At 43.2% G+C, this 12,168-nt stretch overlaps 1 protein-coding gene across 1 annotated transcript; it reads right to left on the minus strand.

The window, feature by feature from the left end:
- On the minus strand, positions 1-1,124 carry LOC111960362 (low density lipoprotein receptor adapter protein 1-like). Its single transcript, XM_023982341.2, has 2 exons — positions 406-1,124; positions 1-172 (listed from the first exon to the last, which is right to left on the minus strand). Exons 1-2 carry the CDS (start codon positions 1,022-1,024, stop codon positions 87-89), a joined length of 705 nt encoding a protein of 234 aa, XP_023838109.1. The 5' UTR covers positions 1,025-1,124; the 3' UTR covers positions 1-86.
- Positions 1,125-12,168: the final 11,044 nt, after the last annotated feature.

The raw sequence follows: 12,168 nt of genomic DNA on the forward strand, positions 1-12,168 counted from the left end.
GTGGGTTCCTTCAATCCCTCCCTCCGTGCTGTAGCTAGCCACTGGGGATGTCGTCAGTTCCGTGTCCCATGCTGGGGATCGGGGTCTCAGTGCCAGATGTCAGAGGCGGAGCCCTTCCTGGTCATGGCTCTCAGTGGACTACGAGACAGGGAGCTCCTCTTCTTCCAACGGCCTGCAAACAGAGGAGAGAGGGGGAGGGAGTTAGACAGGCTGGCTGGGCTTGGTTTTATAGCAAACAACTCTCAAGAGCAGACAGGTGCAATGTGGAAATACAGGTACAGACACATTCATGTGTGAACAAAAGACTATCAATTCATCCCTTTGACAGTTTCCCCTATTGCTAGGCAACCCCCTGAACAATTTGGTTTCTATTAATATTTCAGCGTGTCAGGCCTGTGTTCTCACCTCTTCCACAGCTGTCTGGTTGTATGGAGCTTTTGGGGTTCGTAGTGGTGCTGGGCATATCCTCTCCCTCCTTTACCCTGTCCTTTTCTGGGGTCAGAGTGCCGGTACTTCCCCCTAACCCAACGTCCCCGTCCCCCTGCCAGTCACTCAGTGCCCTCTGGAAGGAGTGTGCCAGGCAGGCCGTCATGTCCCGTGCCCGCTCCGCCCGGCTACACCAAAACACCCGGCAGTGCAGCTGTTGCCCGTGATGCTTACAGATGTACAGAAACACATTGGGTCTGGTGGCGTCGGCCGCGCAGTAGGCTATGTCCTGGAGGTACGTCTTCGTGAGCTGGCGTCCTGTGCTGAGCTCTTTGACTTCCACATAGCGTGGACGAACCACCAACGCGTGGTCTTTGCTCAGTTTCTTTCCGTTGGAGGCCCCGTCGAGCAGCCGGGCTATGGCATCCTGGGCCTGCTCTCGATCCAGGGAGAAGATTTTCTCAGTGCCCAGGTAGTGGACCTTGAATAGCGGATCGCCGTGGGAGAGGGACTCTGTGCGGTCGCGGCAGAAACGGCGGCGTAAAGCAGCCGGGGATTTCTTGAGGGTCTCCATCAGGTGGAAGGTATTGAGAGACATAGTGGATAGGAGGGTGGGTTTTGAAGGGGTCAAGGGGGGGTTAGTGGTAGATGTGGCACAGGTGTCGTGGTCTTCAGTCCTTTTCCTAGTTGTATTTCCCACTTTCTCTTTGAATCGGGTGCAGTTGGAGTCAACGTTTTGATCTGGAATACAGAGAAAGACGAACAAATTGCAGCCTAGTTAAATACATTACCACACAAATCAGACACATGAATTGCCAACACCATAACATAGGTTATGTGGTATATGGACACACGGCTCATGAGAGATTTGACTAAAAAAAAATATATATTTTTTTTTTTTGTTGAGAGGCGAACTATACTTTTAAGCGTATTATGCAGAGTGGACACGTGTCAGTAGTTAAAGGGGACTGTTAGGAGACAATGAACTGGGTTGTGGAAAAACAACCTAAGAGCCAGCCCAGGATCAGGTGCAGCAATAAAACAGTCTGAGGCAATATTCACTCACTAGATTCAGTACAGAACCATCAAATATTTAACAGTTACTGTGCCTCATCNGGTAGACTGGGCACAGGTGTCGTGGTCCTCAGTCCTTTTCCCCAGGCTTGTTTCCCAGTTTCTCTTTGAATCGGGTACAGTTGGACTCACCGTCTTGATCTGCAATACAGAAAAAGAGGAACATATGGGGTTAAAGTGGGTTATAGTTAAATACATTACCACATAAAATCAGCAGACATGGATTGCAAATGTTAGCACCACAAGATACATTATAATGTGGAAAATGGACACAGCTCATATCTTTCAGACATTTTACTTAAAACATTTGATTGAGGCAAACTATCTCCTTCAACACATTATGCAGAGTGGAGACCGGCACTTGGACATGTGTTATAGTTAAACAGGACAGTTAGACACAATGTACTGGGGGAAGGAGGGGGCAGGATCAGGTGCTGCAATGACGCAGTCTGAGGCAATATTCATTTACCGACAGTCACTAGATTCAGTACAGAGCCATCAAATATTTAACAGTTACTGTGCCTTGTCTTGAAGGGGAATAAACCCTTCCCACTCACTCTCATACCCATATTAACAGACTCTCTACAACCGCAGCTGTTAAACAAGTCTCAGTCCCGTGAGGTGTCATTGTCCATCTTAACATCTGTCATTACCTAGTTATCATAGGTGTAACCCTTGCCTCTAGTGTATGATCTTTAGGCTTAGTAGACGACATGACAACCATGAGGTGAACAAAGTATTTGACACTGTGGTCTTTCATTTAAACCAATATTTTTTACATTACAACTCTAAAAAGTGACTTGAAATGTATTGCAATGTGTGGTAAGAAGTGAAGTGGACTGAATATATGTTATTGAATCGAATTGTCTGAGACTTAGAGTGCTGAAACTACATGGGCAAATGTGACCTAAACAAATGACTGCTTAACCCCCGTTAGACAACACCGCCAGCTGGACATAACTGTATTTTAAGAAAGTCCCAAAAACACCACTCTCCTCTATGTCTCAAGCCATTATGTTGTCCCTTTCTCTTTTCTCGGCTAATCTCTCAACATCCTACCACCCCCCTCAGATGTTGCTTTGGCCCGAGAACCGCCAACTGTTCCGAGACCATAGGCCATTGTTAGGAGAGCCCACTTCTCAGGAAACAGCTTTGCTTTCTACCCCCCCACACCAGACAAAATATTTCTCCTCCTAAAAACAATGGCATGTTTTCATGTGTGCGTCACATAAGTCTGAGATCAACTGACCTAGGGACAGATCAGAAATACACACATATTAAGTGTTGTAACAGACAGAAAAACACCCCCAGGCTAAAGGTGAAGTAATCTGCCACAGTAAATATGTCCAGTTCTCTTGGCATGTTGACAAGCAGGTAGATAAACCATAGTGGAACACATGCAGTAACTCCCATCATAACACTTTGTTCAAAATGTGGTCAGAGTGCATTTTAATAGGATCAAAGATGTCCATGAGTAAATAGAGTAATGTGTAAACTCCCTGATTATGTTATCTGAAGTAGGGTACTAATGTACTGTCCTAGCGGCAGACAGTCAGGTCTGTGTCTGTGTGCCAGTGCAGACGGGAATTTGGAGGGGTGGGAATTGAGGACATAAGGTTTTCCTTTCAGTGGAGCGCTTAAAAAAAAAAAAGATGGCACCTAGGATGAGTTATGGAAGTCAGCTGGGCAATTGCAAGATAAGACTGATGTTGAGATTCAGAATCTTTTTTTTTTTTACCTAAAAATGTCGAACAAAAAACAATTATTGCAAAGTTAATCAAACTAAGTACAAGGACTACTTTTTACAATTCCCACAGAATTTTACAAAAACACATTTACTTCTAGAACAGTGCAGATGCAAAATGTGGTAACAGATAACGGCACAAATCTTTGTGGAAATTGTTCAAAGTAGTCCTTGTGCATAGAGTTTTATGGTTCGTTAAACTTTACAATCATTGGTTTTTGTTTGATATACATTTTAAAAGTGGAAAAGCAGTCTCGGCATCACATTCAACATGCCATGCGTCAAAGGGTAAGCCCCCGTTTCGTTCCCTTATCTTCCATTTAAGAAACATTTTGCAACCGAATTGGCTTACCCTTTGACGCATGATAAATGTATGTACTTTGGAAATGCCACTATAATATATTAACAGTGTCGAATTATCAAATAATTGTAATTCATTTTGGGGAGAAAAAAAAATCATAGTAACAGTCACATGAAACTGGTTTGTCAGTAGAGTGAAAAATGTAGCGCATCTTACCTTGCTGCAGTTTCATGCAAATGATGTCCTGGCGCTTCTAAGAGTACCCGTCTTCATAACTGACCGGATGCAAATGAACAGGTGTTTCTCAATTATTCTATCTATTGGAATAACATTAATAGGATCAACCAAAACCCTCAATTTCTCTCAGCAGCCAGCATCACTGACGATATTACATTATAAATTCCAATAGTACCGTTTGAAACATCAAAGTACTTCTGACCCGAAGCTTCGTTCAACATKGCCTGCTCAAGATTGAAGCTAAATTCCAATAATACTGTTAATGGACTAAAACTAGCAAAGAACGTGGCACAATTTAGACTACTATGAATGTTCGGAACTAAACACTCATACTCTCTTCTCGTTGGCGTGAGCAATACTCATTCGCTGAATTTGAATGACTGGTGACGCCTCCTCGTACTGCGCTTATGAACCTGAACAGCGTGTGCGCGCCTCCGGGCTACGATGCAAATGAACGAGCATTTGAGTTTGTGGGGTGTGAGTGAGTGTGAGTGAGTCAAAGTTGGCCAGGAGGGAGACTTTTGCGTTGTGGTGTATTTGTGTTGGAGGAGGGTTGGTTCTTCTATCGTTGTGCATACCTAAAATCCCCACAATGACAGTAAAACAATGACAATTCTCCCTTGAGGGGACATTTCTAATGGGTTAGTAGGGTTATGGGTTGTTAGGGGTTATGGAAAATAGGATTTTGAATGGAATTTAATTGTAGGTCACCATGAGGACAGAAGAAGATAAAGTGTGTGTGTATGTGACTTAGTGAAGGTGCCCAGGAGAGAAAGAGAAAATACAAGGCCAGGAACAAATTGTGCCTGGAGGCAACATTAGGGGTTAATATAGGGGGGATGCATTGACTTGATAAGGGGGATAAGGAAGGATAAGACCTTTGTCACTGTGTGTTATAAACAAATAGAAAGTTAATTTCTGCTAACACAAGTATAGACACATTCATGGTAACTTGACCTAATTAGGCCATTAGCCATTTGTTGGAAAAGTACCCAACTGCCATACATAAAGATACCTTAATAGAAAATGACTCAAGTAAAAGTGAAAGTCACCCAGTAAAATACTAYTTGAGTAAAAGTATTTGATTTTAAATACACTTAAGTATCAAAAGTAAATGGAATTTAAAAAATATACTTAAGTATCAAAAGTAAAAGTATAAATAATGTCACACCCTGATCTGGTTCACCTGTCCTTGTGATTGTCTTCACCCCCTCCAGGTGTTGCTTATTATTCCCCTGTGTGTATATCCCTGTTTCCTGTCTCTCTGTGCCAGTTTGTCTTGTTGGCCAAGTCAACCAGCAGTTTTCCTTGCTCCTATTTTTCCCAGTCTCTGTTTGTTTCTAGTCCTCCTAGTTTCGACTCTTACCTGTACTGACTCCGAACCCGCCTGCCTGACCACTCTGCCTGTTCTGACTACCAGCCTGCCTATCCCGTTGTAATGTTTTTGGTCTCGGATCTGGTTTCTGACCCCTGCCTGGCCTCGAGGCTGCCTATCGTCTGGTACTGTTTGGACTCTGACCTGGTTTATGAACTCTCGCCTGTCCCCGACCTGCCTTTGCCTACTCCTTTTGTTATAATAAATATCGGAGCTCTACCATTCAGTGACACGGATACAGTGCCTTATGAAAGTATTCATACCCCTTGATTTATTCCACATTTTATTGTGTTACAGCCTGAATTCAAAATTGATAAAAAATGTTTGTCTCATTACATTGTCATACATTTTATCTCCAGCCTGTAGGCTACAGAAGTGGCCACATACTCTTTCTACCATATACTATATCTGCTACATGATTTATGTTAGATAAATATTTTTGATGGAATGTTGGTGGAGCGCTGCAGAGTTGCGTCCTCTCCAACAGCACCCTGAAAGGCGTGCTGGGAATGGACAATAAATATTTTGCGTCCCTGCGTCCCTGTGAGTGCTCACCTAAAAAGCCCATATGTCACTGGTTGAGAGAAATTGTAATTGTTTTTGGGCAGAATTGTGTGAGGTTTTATGTGTTGTCTTGGCCAGTTTAGCTCAGAAAATGTCACCATAGGCAGCAGCCTAATCCTGCCTAATGAGCAGACCGGCCCTGGCCTCATCACAATTCTATTTCAGAGATCTATAGACAGTTCCTTGGACCTCATGGTATAGTTCCTGCACTGGCATGCACTGTCAACTGTGGGACCTTTTATAGACAGGTGTGTTTCTTTCTAAATCATGTCCAAACAATTGAATTGGCCACAGGTTGACTCCAATCAAGGGTGAACAAAGGAAATTGGTTGCACSTGAACTCAATTTGGAGTGTAACAGTAAAGGGGGTGTGAATACTTATGTAAATGAGATATTGCTGTATTTCATTTTTGCATAAATTATCAAACATTTCTAAAAACATGTTTTCGGTTTGTCATTATGGGTTACTGTGTGTAGATGGGTGAGAAAAACAATCTATATTCTACATTTTTAATTCAAGCTGTAACATAATAAAATGTGGAATARGTCAAGTGGTATAAATACTTTCTGAAGGCACTGTAAGCAACTGCAGTAGCCTAGGCCTATAGCCATGAATACATCTGAAAACCACTACTGCTCATCAGTACATTGTGTCACTCATAGCTGGTGGTGGATTGCTATAATTTTTAGGTGCGGGAGCGGCAAAAAAGTACATTATGCCATCATTTCTCAATCGAAGTTTGTACCGACAGATGTAGCCTATTGAATATTATTATAGAATATGCATAAAATGCATCCTCCAATTGCATAGTCTGCCTATGCCCACACATATTGTTTCTAGCACTCTCATTTTTCACTGTCAATCGTGAATGAGAATTGTTTGTTTTGTAAAATACTCATCATTATGTGATCTTACGGGACACTGATTAAGATTTCGATTTTTTTTCTTCCAGAAATAGTTTTACCAGCTCTGTGTATTCTCAAATTGCGCCGCTCCCTCGCCCTCGGTTAGCACTACAACCCTGCTCATAGCCTCATGCTAATGAGGGTCGTTAACCCTAGTTTCTCTGTTCTATTTCTTCATCTGTTTATGTTGGGGGCATGAAGGAAAACACTAAACGGTTCCATGTGTGTTTGTGTGTGTGTGTGTGTGTTTCAGAGGGGAATAGTGTGCCCCTGTCTAATTTGGGTTTGGCCCTAATTTGGGTTTGGCCCAGCAGGAACTGTTGAGGTTTGGACGTCATACCAATCAAAGTACCTTATAGAACACAGTGGAACTATTATTGGGCACCGATGACGCTATGTGCCAACTACCATCTTATGCCTATTTGCCTATCATAATAGCAAAGTGGAACTATTATTGGGCACTGATGTCTCTATGTGCCAACTACCATCGTTTGCCTATTTGCCTATTTGGCTCTCATACCCACCCAACCAAACTAACAGGATGTAAGCTCTATCAGGGAAATAGAGCAGAACTAGCTAGGCTGTGAATTGACAATCCGAAAAATAGGGGTGAACGTAATGGGTGAAAGATGATCTTAGTGGTACGAAGCTTTCAGGAAACTCACACCAGAGTATTTGCTGGTTGAGGCTGGTTGCGATGGGTGGCTAAATCCATCCTGAGACCCTGTCTATACTGTAGTCAAATTAAGGTGAGTAACCTCTGTTTTTGTTTCCATCTCTTATCAGCCGCTTCTTCCTGCATCTCTGAAGAAGAACATAAGATGGAAGATGGCGGTATAACAAGAAATCTCAGACTTTTTTTTTTAGCACCACATTGTATCTCATTCTAGTGGAACAGTATGTTAACAAGACACTGTGTAGATAAAAACGAGTCACTTCGATGCCTACGGTAGCAGCAGTGAACCCAACAATCCAGTAGGCTGCTATCTCATGCCCCTATCGATACATTGTTGGACATCAGTGCATGTAGAACATGCCAAGATTGTTGACAGAAGGGAACAAAACTATAGCCTCGTAAATGCCAGACGGATTACTGCTGCATGTAGCAACATTCATGCAAGCTCGAAGGATCAGGCAGGTTTGCGAGGCTAATAAATCTAGCCCTAAAAAAAACATTGTGAATGAGAAGTTTTATCCCAAATCCACATTTTTGGGACAATCAGAGCATCCTCCACYCTTTTATTCACTCAACTTCCAGTTATCAAGTGGAAGTTTGATCTCAGATGTTGGCTTTTGTGAAAGAACAGGAAATAATATTGCAAACAAAATGGAATATACATTTGACCTGGGCATAATGGCAGTAGTTTAGTTGATGTGGTAATTACATTTCAGTTGATTAAGAATGACTTGAGATAAAAATGGATTAATGTGTGAATTGACACACCCTGTTAAGATAATCAATGATCTCAGTTTAATCATTGTACTTCCCTACCCATCAATAGCCTTTTATGACAAACAAACAGTACTTTTCAGCAAAGGCATCATGTCAACCAATAGCAGTCTAGGATCAGATTATGGTTCAGTCAACACAACACCATGTTCCCAACTCATGTATGTTTTCTTACAAATGAGTTACTGAAAAGGGGAAGTTTGATAAGGCTCAAAGATGGAAACGGCAATAGCCACTATGATTTGTAACTCACAAGACACCATACAGTGACTATGTGTTTACTTATCACAAAGTGTCTGTTGGTAGAAAATGTTCTGTACTAGGTGGGTGGGTGTGTGTCACAGGAGGCTGCTGAGGGGAGGACGACTCATAATAATGGCCGTAACGGAGCAAATGGAATGGCATCAAACACCTGGAGACCATGTGTTTGATGTATTTGTTACCATTCCGCTCGAGTCATTCTCCACAATTAATGCGCCACCAACCTCCTGTGGTGCGTGCGTGTAAAACTATCTGTGTCAGTGAGTCAGACACCAAAGCCTATAATCCAAACTATAGGTTGTTGTAATGTTGCATTACTCTGCTCTGCCATTAACAGAATACACAATGTGTCACGTCCTGATCTGTTTTACCTGTCCTTGTCTCCACCCCCTCCAGGTGTCACTKATTTTCCCCAGTGTATTTATCCCTGTGTTCCTGTCTCTCTATGCCAGTTCGTCTTGTATGTTTCCAAGTCAACCAGCGGTTTCCCCGTTCTCCTGCTTTTTGCATTTCTCCTTTTTCTAGTCCTCCCGGTGTTGACCCTTGCCTGTTTCTGGACTTTGTACCCGCCTGCCTGACCATTCTGCCTGCCTTGACCACGAGCCTGTCTGCCACTCTGTACCTCCTGGACTCTGATCTGGTTTTGACCTTTTTGCCTGTCCACGACCATTCTCTTGCCTACCCCTTTGGATTAATAAACATTGTAAGACTCCAACCATCTGGGCCTCGCCTTGCGCTTTGATACTATGTTCATGATGTGTTTGAGATACTATGCATTGAATGACTGGAGGAAAATTATCATGGGCCACATGTGTATGTGTGTATATACTGTATATATATATAAACTCAGCAAAAGAAGAAACGTCCCTTTTTCAGGACCCTGTCTTTCAAAGATCATTCGTAAAAATCCAAATAACTTCACAGATCTTCATTGTAAAGGGTTAAAACACTGTTTCCCATGCTTGTTCAATGAACCATAAACAATTAATCAACAGACGGTAGGCAATTGAGGTCACAGTTATAAAAACTTAGGACACTAAAGAGGCCTTTCTACTGACTCAGGAAAAACACCAAAAGAAAGATGCCCAGAGTCCCTGCTCATCTACGTAAACGTGCCTTTAGGCATGCTGCAAGGAGGCATGAGGACTGCAGATGTGGTCAGGGCAATAAATTGCAATGTCTGTACTGTGAGATGCCTAAGACAGCACTACAGTGAGACAGGATGGACAGCTGATCGTCCTCGCAGTGGCAGACCACGTGTAACAACATCTGCACAGGATCGGTACATCCGAACATCACACCTGCGGGACAGGTACAGGATGGTAAAAACAACTGCCCGAGTTACACCAGGAACGCACAATCCCTCCATCAGTGCTTAGACTGTCCGCAATAGGCTGAGAGAGGCTGGACTGAGGGCTTGTAGGCCTGTTGTAAGGCAGGTCCTCACCAGACATCACCGGCAACAACGTCGCCTATGGGCATAAACCCACTGTCGCTGGACCAGACAGGACTGGCAAAAAGTGCTCTTCACTGACGAGTCGCGGTTTTGTCTGACCAGGGGTGATGGTCAGATTTGCGTTTATCGTCGGAGGAATGAGCGTTACGCCGAGGCCTGTCCTCTGGAGCGGGATCGATTTGGAGGTGGAGGGTCCGTCATGGTTTGGGGCAGTGTGTCACAGCATCATCGGACTGAGCTTGTTGTCATTGCAGGCAATCTCAACGCTGTGCGTTACAGGGAAGACATCCTCCTCCCTCAKKTGGTACCCTTYCWGCAGGCTCATCCTGACATGACCCTCCAGCATGACAATGCCACCAGCCATACTGCTCGTTCTGTGTGTGATTTCCTGCAAGACAGGAATGTCAGTGTTCTGCCATGGCCAGCGAAGAGCCTGGATCTCAATCCCATTGAGCACGTGTTCCAATGGCACGTTGTGTTAGCTAATCCAAGTTTATAATTTCAAAAGGCCAATTGATCATTAGAAAACCCTTTTGCAATTATGTTACCACAGCTGAAAGCTGTTGTTCTGATTAAAGAAGCAATAAAACTTACCCTCCCAGGCCCACCCATGGCGGCGGCCCTGCCCAGTCATGTGAAATCCATAGATTAGGGCCTAATTAATTGATTTCAATTGACTGATTTCCTTATACGAACCTCAACTCAGTAAAATCGTTCAAATTGTCGCATGYTGCGTTTATATTTTGGGTTGAGGTAGGGTGATTGTGGAGGCCAGGTCATCTGATGCAGCACTCCATCACTCTCCTTCTTGGTCAAATAGCCCTTACAYAGCCTGGAGGTGTGKTTTGAGTCATTGTCCTGTTGAAAAACAAATGATAGTCCCACTAAGTGCATACCAGATGGGATGGCGTATCGCTGCAGAATGCTGTGGTAGCCATCCTGGTTAAGTGTGCATTGAATTCTAAATAAATCACAGACAGTGTCACCAGCAAAGCACCCCCACACCATCACACCTCATCCTCCATGCTTCACGGTGGGAAGCATGAGTTTGAGCAAGAATTCATTTTTTCACACAAAAGGGCTTTATTACAGACAGAAATACTCCTCAGTTTCATCAGTTGTCAGGGTGGCTGGCATCAGATGATCCCGCAGGTGAAGATGTGGAGGTCCTGGGCTGGCGTGTTTACACGTGGTCTGCGGTTGTGAGGCTGGTTGGACGTACTGCTAAATTCTCTAAAACGAAGTTGGAGGCGGCTTATGATAGAGAAATGAACATTCAATTTCTGGCAACAGCTCTGGTGGACATTCATGTGTTCAGCATGCCAATTACACGCTCCCTCAAAACCTGAGACATCTGTGGCATTTTGTTGTGTGACAAAACTGAACATTTCCGAGTGGCCTTTTACTGTCCCCAGCACAAGGTGCACTTGTGTATTGATCATGCTGTTTAATCAGCTTCTTGATTTGCCACGCCTGTCAGGTTGATGGATTATCTTGGCATAGGAGAAATGGTCTCTAACAGGGATGTAAACAGAAAAAAGCTTTTTGTGCGTATRGAAAATTTTCTGGGATCTTTTATTTCAGCTCATAAAACATGGGACCAAACACTTTACATGTTGCATTTATATTTTTGTTCAGTATATATATATATATATATATATATATATATGTATATGTGTGTGTTATATTTGACACCCCAGTAAACCTATACTTCATTTGGAGAGTGGTTAGAGAGAAATGGGTTAGAAATGTATTGGTGTCACACGCCTATGCTGATCCGCAACCCAATCCCAGAATCCTCCTGTGATATAATTACAATAGTACAGGACATTGGTATTGAGTGACCCAGGCTTCCACTGACACAAATTATGCCTCTGACCACCAAGGTCTGTTGAAGATAAGATTGCAAGTCGGGTTACCAGGTAGCCATGCAGGATAACCTAGTAATCAGAAAGGTTTGCCGGTAGTGAGTGTGCCTGTGTGTTTTTTTTTCATGTTTGTGTGTGTGTGTATGTGTGTGTGTGTGTGTCCTCCACCCCTTAAAAACGAATCTCAGTCAGTTTCTACATTGACTTCAGTGATAACAACGCCCAGTCCCAGTCCAAGGGATGGTATTTAAGATGTCTTTCTTAAAGAAAACAAAAGGTTCCCGCTCGCCCCACCGAACACTCCATTCAGCAGAATACCAAAACTTCCTTATCCCTTCCCAAAAGGAAATGTTATTTTGCATCCTGAGGAATGAGCGTAAAAGCAGATATTTAAACCATTGTTTCACAACACTTATTGTCATGTTTTTTACGTTAGGCCTATTGGTCAAAACATTCAAAAGGACCCCAAAAACACTCAACACGCAACCTCAGAAGATGGTGTTATC

The sequence above is a fragment of the Salvelinus sp. IW2-2015 genome, linkage group LG37, assembly GCF_002910315.2.
Source record: "Salvelinus sp. IW2-2015 linkage group LG37, ASM291031v2, whole genome shotgun sequence".
In the NCBI taxonomy this organism is placed as follows: Eukaryota; Metazoa; Chordata; class Actinopteri; order Salmoniformes; family Salmonidae; genus Salvelinus; species Salvelinus sp. IW2-2015.

What these genes read in the sequence shown, in the direction of transcription:
- LOC111960362 (XM_023982341.2), bottom strand. Translation starts at nt 1,024, where the DNA reads ATGTCTCTCAATACCTTCCACCTGATGGAGACCCTCAAGAAATCCCCG. An exon ending in ACCAGACAGCTGTGGAAGAG is followed by an intron (nt 173 to 405) that starts GTGAGAACACAG and finishes CTCTGTTTGCAG; the next exon opens with GCCGTTGGAAGAAGAGGAGC.